Below are 18,294 nucleotides of genomic sequence, written 5' to 3'. Positions count from 1 at the left end.
CATTGTAGAACTCTAAGGATTGGAATTTTCGTGCATTGCTGAAAAGATGGACGGATTGCCTGGATGTTTCCTGATAGTTTGCAATGGAGAAAAGTACCAACCATAGGAACTGGAGTTATTGGGAAGAATATAGGTGAGGCTTGGGCTCACTGATCAAAAAGCACAGATCAAACAGCAAGGATGCTGTAGACTGCAAAGACACAACAGAACCTCCAGCGGCCTGGCTTTGATAAGCCAGTCATCAAGGTACTAGAAAAGGGGACTGCTCGACTGTCTGAGATGGGCTACCACCCTCACCTTCATGAAGACTAGTGGTGCCAATGTTGAACCAAAGTGTAGTATTACAAACTGGTAGTGTGTACAACCACCATAAATTACAAGTACTTCCTGTGCCTGTGCAGGATAGGCATGTGGAAGTACATATCATGCTGTTCGAATGACACCATTCACTCTCCAAGCTCCAACTCCAGTAGTACTTGTGCTAGTGTCAGCAACCTGAACGTCTCCTTTTTGAGAGAGAAGTTCAGGCCCCTGAGGTCCATGATTGGACATAGACCGCCGTCCTTCTTAGGCACCAGGAAGTAATGTGCGTAACATCCCGGGCCCCTTTCGTGTTCTGGCATTACCTTCACAGCTCCTTTGAGAAGGAGAGCAGTCACCACCTGCTGAAGAATGGCCAAATGATCTGAAGGTGGAGACGAGGGAGGAGGTGAGATGGTGGCAGAACCCAAAGGAAGAAAAGAAAAGGTTGTAGCCCTTTTCTATGATTTGAAGAAGCCATCGGTCCGAATAAATGGCCTTCCAGGCTGAAGAAATTGGGACACTCACACTACCACAGGCTCCGTGTGGGGTTGGAGAAGCAAACAAGACCAGCTTTCCTGGATAATCCAGGGGAGGATGAAAAGGAGGAAGGATGCAAAGGGGATCCGCCGCCTTTTCCTTGGTTATGTCCTTTGTATTGCCTGACGAGGGGATTAGGTTGTTGCGGAAGTGTCGGTTGCCACTTTTGTGAACGAAAGGAAGATTCTTCAAAACTAAATCCGCCATGTCAAGGAATGATTTAATGATACGGCGGGAAGCATTTTGACCATCAGCAATGAGATCTTGAACATGCTCCTTTATGTTGGCTGGCACATATGGGAGGATCCTTTGGGCCACATCCCACAAAGCATGGTTTTATCTTGCTGAAAGTAAGTTAGCATTAACAGACTTCAGAGGCATACTGCCTGCAGAAAAAGTCTTCTAACGCCAAGCGTCAAGGAGGCTGGATTCGCTGTCAGATGGGGCTGTTGGAAGAGCGCCTTCAGATTGCGTTCCACAGCATTAGGCCTGGAGGACAATACTTTGCAATGGATGAGCCAAAAGGAATGCAGGATCACCAGGAGCTGGTCCATAAAGTCAACCTACAATTTGGCTGACCCGTAGGGTGGAAGAAAGTTTCTCTCACGCCGCCACAATAGGGTCCAACAGGGCTAGACTAGGAGTACTTCTGTCACAATGTTGGCCGTAGTCTTTGTGGTGGTCAATTGGAGATCAAGCCTTTAACATCACTTCTGAAGAGACACTACCTCAGGCATTGGTGGTCCAGTGGGAAAGTCAACAGCTAGTTCCAGTGAAGAATATAAGCCACTGGCAGTGGATAGCCCTTTAAATTCTATAGGATTTTGATCAGGGTCTCCACAAGGAATAGGCTCAATCGGGTCAGAATCTATTCCAATGATATCATGGAGATGGGCCCTTTATGCTTCCTCTTCTAACAGACACTGGGCCCTTGTGGAGATCTCATCTAGCAGCTGGCGTCGGGCTGCGATGCCAAATCTGGAGCCAGAGGTGGCGGCGATGGAGGCGGCCCCATTCACAGCATCATCTAGGAGCCGTGTATTGAAGTGCTGGTTTGAGGCAGTGTGGTGAAGGCACTGGATCCGATAAAGCGGCACCAAATGGCGTTGGATGGAAAGGCTGAGTTCTATCGGTTCCAGGAAATTCCGGGAGGTGTGGAGCAGACCCAGGATCAGGCTCCACGGGTTAATGGCAGGAGCGGGACCAAGGCTGGTGACGTTGTTCCCACGCATCGTCCATTGACCTGGACCTGCACACATAAGCCAAAGAGTGTTTCAACTTCTTGGCCTTCTTGTATTTGAGCGACTAACCCGACGACTACTTCAACAGCGACAACAACCAACAGGAATGACTCTGAGAGCAGGCCCAGTGTGGTGGTGGAGGGTCATCCAATGTCAAGCCACCAGGGGCATCATTGACTGCTCCCAAATCACTATTGGATTCATGGTGCGGCAGTTGGGACAGGCACTAGAGGCATAGTCTGGTTCCTCACAGCACAAGCAAACAAGGTATGGGCAGTCACAGACATTTATCTGTGACAGGCTCCACAAGGTTTAAACCCCATGGGCGTTATAGGTGACATCCCTATAGCATACTGGAAGCAAGAAAGCATTAAAGAGTTGAAAAAGGTGGTAAAAAATGACCAAGTAAGCTCTTCCGGATCCGTGCTGCTGGCGCAGAAAGAGAGGAACTGCGGTCAATGCGCTGGGGTAGCACCTATATAAGCACAGCGCACTTAAAGTTTGGCGTGGACGAAGCCTACGGCACTGAAGTGGAACCATCCGGCACCATCTAGTGGCATGCAGAGGTACTGCTCCAGATTTTCGGGATCCAGTCTGGGGAATAGTCTAAGAAAAGTAATATGCGGCTAGGAGTCTCTATCAGATTACACTCCTAAAATACTCTGAGAATACTCTCCAGTGAAGATTACCAGAATTATACCCTGCTCTAGGTTAAGTCACCCAAGCTGCAGAGTCATTGTTGGACTTTCTATTCTGTGAAGACCTATGCAGCGATATAACCAAATTGTTCCAGGAGAATTTAGGCTCTGTAATGTCACTCTATGGGAAACCTTCAAAGAGTATGAAGTGCAATGATTGCAAAGCACTCTGGCATCCTTAGGGACACGGACATACACACAAAACTTGAAAAACAGAAAGCAAAAATAGAAAGTAGAGTCTCAGAGATGATTCATACCGGATAACTTAAAGAAATGAACATCTTACAACACAGATACGGCGAGCAGGCTGACATGGAAGTTGCATTCCTTAGAAAATGTGCATGTGCAAGACAGTATGGGGAAGGCAAGCATCCTGGAAGAAAGCTGTCTTAGCCACTAAAGAGATATAGATTCTGTAGTTATATAATGCAGCTCACAGGAAAAGGTGATGAGAACCAGTAACCAGTGAGGTGATTGCTGAAAAATGTGTGAAATATCATGAACAGCTATATAGGCCAGGCGTGACCGTGACCCCACCTGCTAGAGAGAACTAACCTGGCGAGATAGCAATGGTGTGGTTGAAGAATTGCCACAGACTATTCTTAAATGAACCAATCACTCTTGAAGGGATTACAACAGCCACTGATAAATTAGCGGGCAGGAAGGCACTCGGATCGGACAGATTTCCTGCTGAATTTTACAAAGCGTATAAGAACATACTTAGAAGCATTCACAGATGCCATGAGGGACGGCGAATTACCCTACACATGCAACAAGGTTATAATTATAGTGCTACCTAAACCAGTAAAGATCCCACCAAATAGGCATCATACCGTCCACTGTTGCTACTCAACTTAGACAATAAGTTTCTAGCAAGCGTAGCAGTGAATTATGTATCCCTCCTTATGAAAGACACTGCCTCCCCGGTTTAGTCTTGGTTTATGCCGCACAGATGTACACCAGCCATTTGATGCTCAATATTCATGATATTAAATCATTTAAATCTTAGGTTAGTGGTAGCAGCCATTATTTGAAATGTGGAAAGCGCCTTTGACTCTTTAGAGTGGCCCTTTTTTAAATGCCATGCTGTGTATGTTTGGCATAGGAGACTGGCTCTTGAACACAACTGCCTTCCTCTACAATAAGGCAATGGCTAAAGTGCAGATAATTGGTCTTACATCCGACCCATTCCTAGCAGGCAGAGGCACAAGGAAAGATTTCCCCTCTTGCCCCTGTACTTTTGTTTGCAGGAACGCCACTCCCACAGAGGCTTACATTTCAGAACGGGTCATCTACTCCTCTCCAAGTATTGTGACGACATTCTGCTGTTCATTCACAAACAAGTGGAAATCCTCTCCCCCATGAGAAAAGTGATTAGATTTGGTAGCTTCTCAGGAATTTAGATTAATCGGAATAAAACAGAGATGTTCTGCTCCCTTGCAAATGCACAAGTAAAACCTAAATACCTGATTAAATGGGTGAAGAATTGGACAAATACTTGGGGGGGGGAGGGGGTACTGCAACCAGATACCCAAGCTTTGATATAGGTAAACTACAATCCTGCGGTCGAGCGTCTGACACATCCGATCAAGACAGGTCTCAAACTTCCTCTCCTAATGACAAGCTGAGTGGCACTCAAAGTTGATAATCCTTCCTAAATGTCTTTATCTACTAACAAAGATCCTCATACTCAGATAATTACTGACAAGACTTGCTTGGGCAGGTAAAAAGCCATGAGCAAGGTGTGAAGTCATGACGCTGCCACATGAAAGAGGAGGGTTTGAGGCACCCAACTTGGAACTCTATTATTTGGGAGCTCAGAGCCACTATGCTACGTACTGGTACCAACTGGACAGACGACTCCCATATTTTATCTCAGACAGAAAACGGAGGGACAACACTCCCCCTTGAATCACTGTTGCCACGCGGACTGCCAAACCCTAGAAGAAAAGTGACTATGGTAGAAACAACAATTTGGGCAGGGAAAGAAAATAACTCACAATCCAGACACTCGTTCTTATATTCACCGGCCTGTAACCTACTTCCCCCACTCACTACAGAACAGAGTGTTACAGACTCTAAGGTAGCATGGCAGGTTTTGGACATTTATGCCTGAGGTGAAATGTATCACATAGTAGCTATTTAATCCCCTTAGACATATTCACTTATTTCCACATAGGAAATACAGTGCGGGAAAATATACCAGCGTTTTCAGAGAAACCACCTGGATTTGAGCTGCTAACCCAATCAAGCCAGCAGATTCCATAAAATAGATATCTAAGCTTTATACCCTGGCTTCTGTGACTAAGGTCATAGGCCACAATGAGCCAGATGGACCTGCGACGAGGTAGAAGAAGAGCTGGCGAATGCAAAGTAGGCATACTATTCCACACAAAGCTGAACGGTCTGTATCAATCACAAGCATAAGTTACTCCACTTTAAGCTGTTTAAGAGAAACAACACAGAATAGATCTATCTATATCCCATAACTGCCCATGCTGCTAAGAGGCCCATGAGGGCTTTTTTACATCTCACCTTGTCTTGCCCCAATCTCTGCCTCCTGGAGAGAGATTGTTCAAACCATATCACTCACGATTGGGACCCAGTTTGAGTTGTAGCCATTAATGACTCTATTGGGTTATGTGAAATTGATCCCAAGTGAGACTAGGCGATTTGTGGAAGTGGTGCTGTTGACAGTGAAATTCAAGATTGCTATGCCCTCGTACAGAAATACCATACCTAAAAGAGAGGACTAGCTTAAGGACATGGTCCCATGTAATGATAAAATGGTGGACGACAGTATTGAAATAGCAGCACCTTAGGTGTCACATGGTGGTCCATGTGCTCAGAATCCTACATATTGCTGGGAAGGGCGGGGAGGAGCTGTGGGTAAATGTGTGCTATTCTTCCAGGAAACTGAAATAGTCCATATTTGCAAGAGTATCTATATAATCTTTTCTCACTTATTCTATCCCGTCTCAAGGCAACAAGGCAGGGGGCTCTGTACCATACGGATTGGTAATGTGAAACACAGTGTTTAGACATGTGAGATATACCTGCAGCTATAAATATATGTATTTAGATCAGTGCATGAAGTTAAAATAAGCAAAGAAGAGAAGATAACCCAAGAGTGAGGGTATTCATCTTCAAATCTTTCAAGAGGGATCTCGGTGATCTGATCCTGCATGGGGCAGGTCACCTACGATTCCTTAAAAGAGGAGGAGGAGGGAGCCCCTAAGACTACTAACTCAAACTGATAAGAGGGCTGAAAACACAGGTCGGTTACTTGCTAGGAAAAAGATAGATGGTGGCTAACACATTGTGGGTGCCAGGAGTACCAAAACAAACCCTTCTGCAATTGCATAAAAGTTGGGATGTACTGGTTAAGGCCTCAAAAGAAAGAGCTGTATGCATAGTGTTTAGTAAAAACATAGTGACTTGGATCTTGTCTGTGCACAGGAGTGGCCCTCAGTAACATCCCATCAGCTTATTAAGAGTGTGCAGTTGATAATATACCCAAAATATGGCTGACAGGGCGTACACACTCAATCAGTAGACCAGAAGCAATGCAGAGGGCCATGGACTTTTAAACCTTGGTAGTGGATGTACAGCCTTCAACTTTGTTGTCACTGTCTGAGGTTTGTGGGAGAGCCTGTATTGTTCACTGTGAGTTGAGAAGATTTATACTTCGAAAACACCTCATAAGAAACATTTATTTGGTGATATCAGTGGCCTAAAACCCATATATGTGTCAGGTGTCTAAAGTATTTTTCCTTTAGATTGTGCAAATAAAGCACCTATTGTCCTCCCAAGCAAGAATAGCTCACACAAGACTAAGGAAAATTGGGATGTGTTGGTGAAAGTTCTATTTATCAATTTAGCTAACAAAAAGTTCATACCTCTCGTTGTTGCTGGTTTAAACTGTGCGATGTCCTTTGGCAAAGTGCAATAGTCTCGGATAGCACACCTTCAACATCCTTAACCGGACACTTTTCTTTTGATGCTAAGTGAAGAACAAAAGGAAACAGGGCTTATAAATGGTGAGTGATCATAGTCAACAGTAGGTAAGTGCTACTAGAAATGTCTTGATAACTGAATGGCAAATATTTGTCATAATTTAATGGCATTTGAATACACATGAGTAGCAACAATGATAACAAAATAAATCATTGTACTTATATCTGCACATATCAATAGATCCTGTGAATGTTACAATGACTTGTTAAAAAGTTTAATGAACAGGTTACTTACCTTCAGTAATGCACTTTCTGGGGGGAGGAGCTACGCTAGCAATCAAGATGGCCGCGTAAGCTCCTGGCTCCGCTGATCTCCGCCAGCAGCTCGAATATCCTGCCTTTAATCCTGAACTTACACCAGATTTCCTTGTTCATGAAGTTTTTCTGCTTCTAATGGCGCAATCCCGAGTTTTCTACCTCATCGGCTGACGAAGATACGCCGTGTTTCCATTCTCGGCCTAACAACGTATGGAAGCCGGGGCCTCGATTTCTAGCCTATCCGGGTTGGAATTGATCAACATCGGCCGTAAGACCTGGACTGAGCCCGCTCTCCCGAAGTGTGCCGTGAATTGTTGATTTTTGGTGACGATCCTGTGCATGACCTACACCGAGGACACACCAGCATGTCACACCAGCTGCCGGGGTGGGGGTCCGGTGCCCGAAGACCTTGCTGCCCTCCCGGGGTCGACGGGCTGGGGCACTCGCTGTCGACGAAGGTGTGTTCTACTAGACGAGGAGCGCCCACTGTTCAACATCAGATTTGTGTGGTCTGTTACCCCGGAGTAGCCAGCCTCCGGGGTTCAAGTCCTGCTCTGTCGCCTACTGAGAGGGGATGGAGCGGACGGAAGGCACGCCATCGCTGCAGGCCGTTATGGCCGCCATTGGGGTGCTCCATTCGCATACCATCGCTGTGTTCCGGACACTGATTGTGAAAGTGGACGGTATCCTGGAACCGGAGGACGACTCTGCGTTAAGTTTCCAGCTAGCTGTGGTACCAGCGGTGCACCGAATGTTTGAAATCGAGGTCCCCGTGCAGATCCCGGATTTAATGAGCCTTGGCGGTCCCCAATCAACAACAAGCCAGCCAGTGCTTATCGCCAGCGTCTTCTGCTCGATTCTGCTGCCACCTAACACATCTATGGACGGTCTTCTGTGTGGTAACAAGTTCCTCAGTGACTGTTCGAGATACTCGCTGTTCTTGGACACCTTTCCTCGTTCGATTCGTGAACTTTTATCCTGTATTCGATCCTACTGCACTGTCATGAACTTTTCTGAACGCTTTGCCTTTTCCATCAAGATGGTGGCTCAAGTGAAGAAGACTCTTATGAAAGATCGTACTGGCCAGGGCTGAACTTGATCGCTTAGATCTGATATAATAGCTTTATGCAATGCCGGGGCTGTGCCTATACTGTGACGGGAGTTGGGTGGTTATTGACTATACTACCCCGACTGGTTCGTATATTTTGCTGACTATTGGTTGTACCACGTCTCGGGGTGGTCGCTGTTGGCGGGGGGTACGGGAGACCGGGAGTGTGTTTGCTTTCTCCTCCTCCACTTTCTCTCTTTTTCCCTTCTTTTAGGGTAGTTCTTGGGCGACAGGCACGCTGTTAGTGGGGTTAGGCCGTAGCCATTGCAGGGGTGCAGGGTGGGGGGTTAGGGGAGTTTTTTTTTATTTTGCCTTTGTTTTGTTCTATGGCCCTTTTGTCTTTCCTTTTTCCTTTCTACGAGAGGTGGGCTGTTTACTCTCCACGGATCCTTTATTATCCGGGTGTCTACACTGGCTTTAATTATCCTGTATCATTGAGGACGGGGTCGCGCGGGTGGGATTGTTTTGGATCGCATAATAGACTGTTTATTTCTCCTTTCTAATGTGCGTAATCGTGATGGGCCATGTGTTCCTTATGATGGTTTTTGTATGAATATTTCACCCGCCTGTCCCTGTTCTGCATTTTACCGTTTGACACCTGATATCTGTAATGCCTACTCTTGTCTTACTGTTAAAATAAAAAAAAATATATATAAAAAAAAAAAAGTAATGCACTTTCTGGTAGGGTCTCCATCTAGCCACAGATTCCTCACCTTTTGAATATTTTCCAGTCGTCAGACTGGATCCAGAAACTTTTCAGTAGTACCTCAGCAAGTGGTCAGGTGGCGATATGCAGCACTGCACTGACGCCATTCTGCTCTGGAAATGACGTGCAGGGCCTATGTAGGCACCACCCCTGCATGCTGACATCAATTGTTTTGGAGCCGGTCCGCGCCACCAGACGCAGAGTCCCAAGCGGGAATTGTTTGTGAGCAGAGTGCAGAGTCCTAGACAAGGGATTTTATCAATCAGTAAAGTTCAATCACAGAACAGGAAGGAAGGGAGGCTATGGAAAAATCTGCGGCTAGATAGCGTCTCTACCAGGAAGAGCGTTACTGAAGGCGAGTAACCTGTTGTTATGATAGCTACGTCTAGCTGCAAATTCCTCACCTTCTTAATACATACCAAAGCAGTATGTATTTAGAGGTGGGTCCGTGAATAAACTTAAGCCAGAAATTGCTGCAGGACCCAGTGATCAAAGAACCCCTCTAGGAGAACCTGGCTATCCAGACAAGAATGCTTACTGAACATATGAATGGACGCCCACTTAGATGCCTGGCATATGTCTAGGACAGAAACTCTGCATGCTAACGCTGTGGTAGCCGCTTTGGCCCTGGTAGAATGAGCATTCAGTTCTTCCGGAAGCTGATTTTTAGTCAATACATTGCAGTACTTAATGCAGAGCATGATCCAGCAGAGATGCACTGAACTGTATCTTCTGCACAGCTTTGTCTGTTTTTACACTCCAGCGAACCCCAAAAAGAGCAGATTGTCCACCCACAGTTCATTGGTATGATCTATGTAGAAACCCAGTGGTCTCTTGGGGTCTAAACAATGGAGTCTCTCCTTAGAGTGGGGTGTGGGAGCACTGGCTGACGAAAGGTGATGGTTTGTGTTAGAAATGGGATTTCCGGTTGGCTAAGGCGTGCGCCAAAGCCAAGCAGAAACCACCACTCTAGTCAGGGCAAGGGAGTTACACGCCAAAGATAACTTCTGCTCACCCTCTAGGTAACGCGACACGAGCAGTAAGGCTTATCCCGGAGGCAATGTAAGTTAAGTATTTGCGCACGCACCCACCAGCAACAACATCCCAGGCCCCCCACAAAAGGAACTCCACACAAGGTTATATAAAAAAATAGCCTTTGTATTATACCAAACACATTAGATAGGAAACACACACTTTACAATGTGCCATAGGCACGCGCGGAATTTACAGGGGATATATGTACAGGACAGGGCCACATGACCTACTGTCAGGAATAAGCACTTGGTAGAACTAGCACTTAGGACATAGAACAATTGTAGCACCAAATAACAAATGTAGCACACAACCAGTAATTACTTGTAAAAGGTAAGTACCACCTTCGCAATCCTAACCACCTTAAGAAAATATCACGCAGGGAACCATGAGCTCACTAGCATAACTATACTAGGAAAATCAAACTCCTAAGCATACCAATACATTCAGAGGTATAGGTAAGACACATTCAGAGGTGTAGGTAAGACACATGATACATGAAGACACATTCAGAGGTGTAGAAAATACACATGATGCATGAAGACACATTCAGAGGTGTAGGTAAGACACATTTGCGCAAAATATCACATAGGGCATAAACACGTACCCCACGCAAGGGCACAACACCTGAACTGTCCCCCAGGCCAACTGGCCTCTCAGGGGCTGAAACGCCCTGTGTCCCAAATGTCAGGGCAGGCTGCGGGGACAGCCAACAGAAATGCGCCAGAGGGACAAGCCTAAACGTAGCAGTTGCCCATTAAGTGCTGGGCAGCTGTAGGGACTGAGCCTGGCACCAGCGTGGCTCTTGGCTCTCTGTAGGGCTCCAAAATGGACACCACACTGGGGGAGCGGCCCTCTGCCAACCGGGGCCGCTCTACCCTCCAAAATGTCCCCAACAATGCGGGTGTGGGAGCCTCTCGGGCTCTAAACTACGATGTGCCCTGGAGGCTCGTGAGCTTGGAATACGAAATGCCCCTTTGTCGTCGGAGTCCCCCCCTCTGGGGACTCGGAAAGGCAATGGCCCCTGGAGCCCTCTTGGGTTCTGAAAGATGCGTGCCCAGACATTGGAGTCCCGCTCGGGGGACTCTAAAATAATATGCCCCCAAAAACAAGACTAGTTCTACTGGGGGGGGGGGGCGTGCACCGGCAATGTGCCCCGACGCTCCCCTGTTTGCAAAGGAACCCGGGCCCCACTCACCGGGTCTGTCGTCAGGCGGCAGGAGGCTCTGAACTTCAGAGGAACCGCTACCTGGGGCTGAGGAGCGACCCCGGGGACGCCCACACTCACCGGCTGTTGGGGAGGCGGCGTCTCCTCTCGGCTCCCGGGCTGCGGGGCTCTCCCTCCACTCGGGGAGCCTCGCTGACGGCAGCACCTGTCGTTGCACCCAGGAGCGGGGGCGGCTCCCGCTGCCTCCTGCTTCCTGGTGCTGGCGTCCCCTTCCTCTCTCTCACCGGAGAGCGGGGTGGGCTCCCGTCAGCTTCCGTTTTTTGCCTAAAGTACTTCTGGGTCGTCGCAGGCAGCGCGGCGTCCCGGAGGGGGGGAGAGGGTGCGGGGGGGCAGGGGGGGAAGCGGCTCACTCGATAATCTGGGGTAGGCTCCCGACAATTAAATAATATAACGGGGTGGCACCCGTATTTAATTATAAAAGTGACACGAAGGACAAATGGGCGAAGAAGCGGCAGGCAGAGAGGGGTGGGCACCCATGCTGCAAGTCAGCAAAAGGGGGATCCCCACGCCGGGGAATCCCTCGAGGACGGCGAGTGCAGCTCGGGGCTGAAGGCTAACCCCAGCGCTCCCCCTGAAAGAGAACAAAGCGCTGCAAAGGCCAGGCGCTGCAAGGCGCCAAGGAAGTCCAGGGGAAGTCCCAAAAGTGATGAAGGCAGGGTGGGGCAACAGCTGGGCCCAGGGGCCAGCTCACAGGGCCCTCCAGGCAGGGAGGCAGTCCCAGTGGCGGTCCTCCTGGCGCCCAGCAGCAGCAGCAGGCCCCCCTCAAGACAGGACCAGCAAGAACATTTTGCAAGGGGTCACAGCCCCTTTTTTTTTACACCTAAATCCTTTGTCTAGGCTACAGGGTTAAGGGAAAAACCAGCTGGTTTTGGAGCACTCTGCTGTGCTCAACCACTCTTCCCATTCACTAGTCAGGCTAGGGTCATCAGTCGCACCACAGGGGGCGGAGCCAGCATTGTGTGGGGAAAGCCCAGCCCTATTCAGGTCCCAGGTGCACCCCTCCCTCACATTAACATGCAGATCTCCCATTCACCACCGGGGCAGACCCATCCTGACTCATGGAGCCAGGCACACCAGCCAGTCCCAGCCAATCACAAGCCAGACAGCCAATGCACATAAATTACACAAACATGCCAACTTCTAGAAGTGGCACTTCCACACTAGACACATTTATGCTGTACACATAATTGCGCAGCATTTAATCACACGAGTCCGCACATACCAAACTCGACCTTGCACTCCCCATGCATCAAGAACTACCAGGGACACATACATTCCCCATGCATTCCTATGGAAGCGCAGGCCAACCTCACTACACACACGCACTTTACCCTGGGACGCAGTGGTAAAGTGCGCAGAAGCACAAAATCACTAACACCATGTCACAATTAAAAGCAAAAAGTTTAGTGTTGAAACTGCCAGAAGGGCCAAGTCCAAGAATTTGGCTAACGTTAAACAGCGTCAAAACTTTAGGCATGCAGGATGCCTGAGTATGCAGAACAAGTTTGTATGGAAAGAAAGTTAATTATGATGGAGACTGAAGCTCACTGACAAGCAATGATGAGGTGATGGCTACGAGAAACACAGTGGTGCCGTAATAGGCAGCTGTGAAGTTTCTGGAACGAAATGCACATCAATAAGTAACAACCAAATTTAGGTAGCATTGGGGCATCTCAAATGGAGAAGGGGGAAACATATGTTGGTGCCCTTTCAAAACCGCATCACAACTGGTACCTTAAACAAGGGGGACTGATCTGGCAACCACAAGAAGGCCGAAAGATAACCTTTAAACATACCCAAAGCAAAGCCTTGTAATGGCAAGAGACAAAACAAACAAAGAACACCAAATAACTTGGCCTGGAGGGGGTCAATGTGTGCCTCACCAAACCACACATTTGTCCCAATAACAGATGTATAAAATTTTCATCAAGGAATACCGGCTGACAAAATGACATCAACCACCCCCCAAGTACGGTCAAAGATGGTCAGCTGTCACCACTCAATCTCCAAGCATGAATCTGGAGGTTGCAAAGGCCCGGGTGCAAAATCTTGCCATGTTGCTGCGACAGTAGGTCCTCGCAGAGAGGCGGCTTGATCAGACAACAGATGCTCAGCCCCAGGAGTTCTGGATACTATACTCTCTGTGCTCAATCCAGAGCTGCTAGTATGACTTGGGCTAGGTCGGTCTGATTTTCTTGAGAACTCGGGTAGGAGTGGTATCTGTGGAAAGGCATACAGGAGTCCCTAGTTCCACTCGAGGCAGCATGCATCTTCGAGCCCGAGATGTCTTGGAAATTCCAACGTGCAGAAGTACTCACACTGCATGATCTTGGTGATGGCAAACATTTCCAGCCTAGGGTCTCCCCATTTGCGGAAGAGACCGTGCACCACCTCAGGTGTACCTACCACGCAGGATCCGCCCGGCACAAACAACTGAGCTTCTTCACCATGGCAATCAAAGATCCTGTAATTAGGTTCACCACCAGGAACATTCACTGGCAGTCCAGTCATTTCTAGAAGCACAAAGCCTCCTGGCACAGTGCCTGTGAGCCCACCCCGCTTGTTGCAGCACCCCATGTAAGTGTTGTTGTCCGTGAGCACCTGCACCAGCCTCTTCGATGGAGGGCAGGAAGGCTTTCAATGCAACACGGATGGTCATCAGCTAAAGCAGGTTGATATTGAGCCGGCAATCCGGTGGAGACCAGAGGCCTCTGATCTCCACCTCTCCTAAGTAGGCGCCCCAACACAGAAGTGATGCACAAGTCACTGCTGTCAGCTTCGGGTAAGGAACAGAGAGGGGTCTGCCGCTGACCCAGTCTTGGTCCAGCAGCCACCACTTTGGATCTTTTGTAGTCTCCTTCGGAATCTGAACATGATTGGAGAGGTCCCCTTGATGTTGAGCTCATTCGGACTTCAGATCCCACTGCAAAGTACACATATGGCACCTGGCATGCTTGACCAACAGGATGCCAGAGGACATCAGCCCAAGTAGCCTCAGAGTTGACCTCCCTGAAATCCAGGACCGAGGCTAAAATATCGGGATTATAGCCAGAATGTCCTGGGGGAAAGGCATGAAACTGGACTGATGTCCAGAATGGCCCTAATGAAAGGGAGCATCCAAGAAGGAGTCAGAAGTGACTTTAGTACATTGATAGTGAACCCCAAATATGACAGGAGGGTCGCCGTAGTCTGGAGGTGGCTGATAACTGCCACTTCCACCTTCACCAGCCAGTCACCGAAGTAGGGGAGCACTGGCACTGTTGACCTCCGAAGATGAGCAGCCTCATCACCATAACTTTCTTGAACACCCGCGGGACACTGGTAAGATCAAAGGGGAGCACCACAAACTGAAAATGCTCCTGTTCCACCATAAACTGCAGTAGCACAGGTGGGCTGCATCAATGGGTATATAGGCGTCCTCTGGAGGTTCAACACCACCATGCACTGTACAGGGTCGGAGACAGACACAACTATGGCTAAGGTGAGCCTTTTGAATATTTCGTTCTGGAGGAAGACATTGAGGGAGCGCAGGTCTAAAATAGGCAACTGGCCTCCATCTTTCTTCGGCTCCATAAAGAAGCAGGAATAACAACCAGGACCTATGTCTTGTGCAGGCACCTTCTCGATAGCCTCTTTGTCCAAAAGAGCTTTCATCTCATAGAGGAAAACGGAGAGATAGTACTGCATAAGTCATTGGGTAGACGGCAGCAGGTACGGAGGTGAAGAAAGGAAGCGTACGGCGTAACAGCTGCGGACGATCAGTAGAACCCACCTGTTTGAAGTTATTGCCTGCCAATCTGTGAAGAACTGGTTGATTCTGCCTCCATCTTGGCTTTGGTCCTGTAAGGGCATGCTAAAGAGGTTTGGCAGGATAGGTTGCAGGGGGAGAGGTAGAATGGTCAGCCCGTTGACCCTGGCTGCAGGGGTGGTGGGTACCTCGGCTGCAAAATACAGGGTTCCTTGTGGAACAGACAAGTCCCATCAAAGGGAATGTCCATCAGGGAGGACTGGACATTGTCGAATAACAACACTGGAGCCTATGACCTACCCAATGGAATCTATGGTGTCCAAGCCAAAACTAATTGTGAAATTGGCCACATCACAACCATCTTGAATCGTCTGAGCGAGAACAAGTAAAAAGTCTTCGGAGACACCAGGGAGGACTTTTGCCAACAAATCACAAAAGGAATGGGAGTGGCATTTAAAAAAAACAGCTGGCATTAACAGATGGGAGGACAGACTGGTGGAAGAAAATACATGTTTGCTAAACATTTCCACCCGCTTCCATTCCCTTTCAGGGGAAGTGGTAGGAAATGTGTTGGGATTTGATCAGCACATGGAGGCTTGCACCACTAGGTTCTTGGGTGAAGGGTGCTGCGAGAGAAAAGCAGTGTAGCCTGTAGCAGGGAGGTGATGCCTGGCAATTTATCTATTGACTGGGGTGGCCAGAAAAAGGCTTGGCACAAGCCCCCAAAAAGATATCCGTCACTGCCTCATTAAATGGAAGAAGGCTCAGAAGATGTTTGCCCCGTTTAGTGGGCCTCTGTCAATACATTTCAACCTCCAAGATGAGGAGCTGGAGGTTAAGCACTTTGGCTACTCTGCACATTACTATAGAGTAGGAAGCAGAACCTCTGTGGCTGGACCAGGGTATGAATGCAAACCTGTTTCCACGGAAGTATCAAGACTACTAGCCTCCTGTAAGTCCTTGCACCAATTATCATCCTGGTAGGGTTGAGCAAACTCATCACCTAGCTCATAGTCATTGGCAAAGTTCATTTCAAAAAGGGAACCCCCAGTGGAGGTGATAAATTAAGTGGGAGTAGTGGCGCCTTGGGTGGAATCAGGCACGTCTTCAGTCAAGGTCCGAAGGTCACTGACTCAGTGTCGTAAAGAACTATTGGGTTCTCATCCTCCAGCGTCGACATAGTCGGCATCAGCGTCAAACTACCCGGGCCGGTGTAGGTAGTGGAAGGCAGGTCAAAACTGAAGCCAGAAGTAAGATGGGCTCGGGTGGTCCAACTGGCGCCAAGGTCAACCCCGCTGGTGGTACTCCAGATGGAAGGCCTCTAGGCTCCTTGGGGCCTAAAGGCGCACTAGAGAGAGTCAATAAGGATCCAAAGAGCCATAGTAGGGCTGCACAGAACTCTGTGATCTGACAATGAGTGGCTGTTAGCCCCGAAACTCAGATTGTGGCTGCCATAGTTGGGGGGTCAGCTCTGAAGTCGTTCGCGTTCAGGAGCAAGATCGAGATGAGTGGTGCTGCTCCTGCTCAAATGAACGCAAATGGATTGAGGGAGCGTAATCCCATTTAGAATTCTTATGTTTATTCTTCAACTTGCCTAAGGATTTTGACCACAATGAACGCCAGCCTATTGAGCGGCTCCAGCTAGTCGAGGAGCTGGAATAGGACCAAGCTTTGGATGAGGAGTCATTTTGTGTTTGCCTACTTAAAGCTGCATTTTGCAATCTCTGATGGCCTTCATGTTCATTGGTGTGTAGTCGCTGCAGGCCTTGGAATTATGGCTGACCCCAGACACCACAGGTATACCTGGTGGGGATCCGTAACAGAAATCTGTTTATGACAGTCCCTACAGGTCTTGAAACCTGTCATTTTAGGGAGTGACACTACTTGCACATTGAAGAAATTTAGAAATAAATGTCTCCAAGATACAGGAAGGGTGCACCACATCCAGGTCATGGTGTGCAAAGAAAGGAACTGGTGTTTGCGAGCTGGGGCGATTTCTATATAGGCCCCACACAACATTTCTAGAGAGGAAGGCATCAGTGTGGAGATGCACAGCACCACATGACGGCACAGTGGGACTGCTCATAGGTTTCCAGATACAGTTTGATGCTTGGTGAATAATCAAAAGTTGAGGAATCGTCCGCTAGAAGTCTTAATGAGAAATTCTTCATTACGTTAGGGTTATCTCCAGATTTTTTTAGCAGTGGGATGACTAGTGAAGTTTTAAAAATAACTGGAACAGCTAGTGGGACAATGGATTGTTCAGTAGCCAGAGTAGTGGCTCAGTGGCCACTTCCGACAATGTCACCATGGAAGCCGGAGGGCAAGGATCCATAGGGGACGCAGATTGGACCTTATTCATGAGTGAGATGAGGCTGTCTTCTTGTAGTGGGCAAAATCAGACAAGGGGATAAGTGTTCCTGTTCTCATCTGTTGTACTCATCTGAGAGAGGGAAGAGTTGACAGTAACACTTCCTTAATTTGCTTAATTTTGTCAATAAAGATGTAATTTTGAGAGTCACACATCCCTGGGAAGGAAACCATGCCCTAGGTCACTCTCCTAAAGCTGAATAATTCCTCCAAGAATTTGAATGTGGATTTAACATTACATAGTTCCTCATGAGCCCTTTAAATACCTCCTATTACTCCATACCACAGTTCTTAATCCAGCAGAACTTTGCATCCCTCAGGTCCACACTGAATCAGGGGGAATGTTTGTGAAGGCACCTAGTAATACACCTAATCTCGGGAGTATGGAAATAACAAGAATTCTGAATCCAGTTGGAAAATTCCAAAGCTGCAGCCTTAACAGAGGTGCTGAAAACATTTCTGTCAAAATGTTAATTCAACACTTCTGCTGGTTTTCGTACCAAAGTGAGTAAAGATAATTCCAGGGAAGACCCAAGGGATCAGGAATGACTACTCCTGGAGATGTATACAAACCAAGTATTTTTAAGTCCAGGTACAGGCCAGCATCTCTATTGTAAGAACGTAGGGAGGTTGCTAGCCTCCAAGTCATCATCATCTACAGCCATAATCTTTATTGGGGATGTCAAGAATATTGGAGTTGCACTTTAGATATGTTTTGGAACTGAAACTACATTGCTATTTCGGCTTAATGTATTTCCTAAATTGCCACATGACACTTGAAGTTACCTCACCATCACTGACATGTTTTCTACACTTTGTTTTTATAATCTTTCGTACTCTTAATCTCTCTTTTTTACTGGTTGTTCCCAACACACTGGAATTGTTTCTGACTAATCTACAAAGTTTTGCTGTGCACACTAGATTACGCATTTTTTGCAACACTTTATTGTTCTTTGCAGTCCACAAGTGAGTTTCAGTTATTGTTATTCCGCAAGCACATAGGACATATTATAAGCTTGGGAACTTGACAATCTAAGGGCATTTGTCTC

The 18,294-nt window shown here is 47.7% G+C and overlaps 1 protein-coding gene across 1 annotated transcript in view; it reads right to left on the bottom strand.

Annotated features, from left to right (window-relative positions):
- The window catches only part of VPS8 (VPS8 subunit of CORVET complex), a 2,052,516-nt gene that overhangs the window by 726,996 nt on the left and 1,307,226 nt on the right, over positions 1–18,294 (bottom strand). The window contains exon 38 of the mRNA XM_078680452.1: positions 6,679–6,782. Within this exon, the coding sequence (XP_078536578.1) occupies positions 6,679–6,782 (104 nt within the window). The remainder of the gene's footprint in view (positions 1–6,678; positions 6,783–18,294) is intronic.

The sequence above is a fragment of the Lissotriton helveticus genome, chromosome 3_1, assembly GCF_964261635.1.
Source record: "Lissotriton helveticus chromosome 3_1, aLisHel1.1, whole genome shotgun sequence".
NCBI classification, from domain to species: Eukaryota; Metazoa; Chordata; class Amphibia; order Caudata; family Salamandridae; genus Lissotriton; species Lissotriton helveticus.
This window is presented reverse-complemented; position numbering and strand designations above follow the sequence as displayed.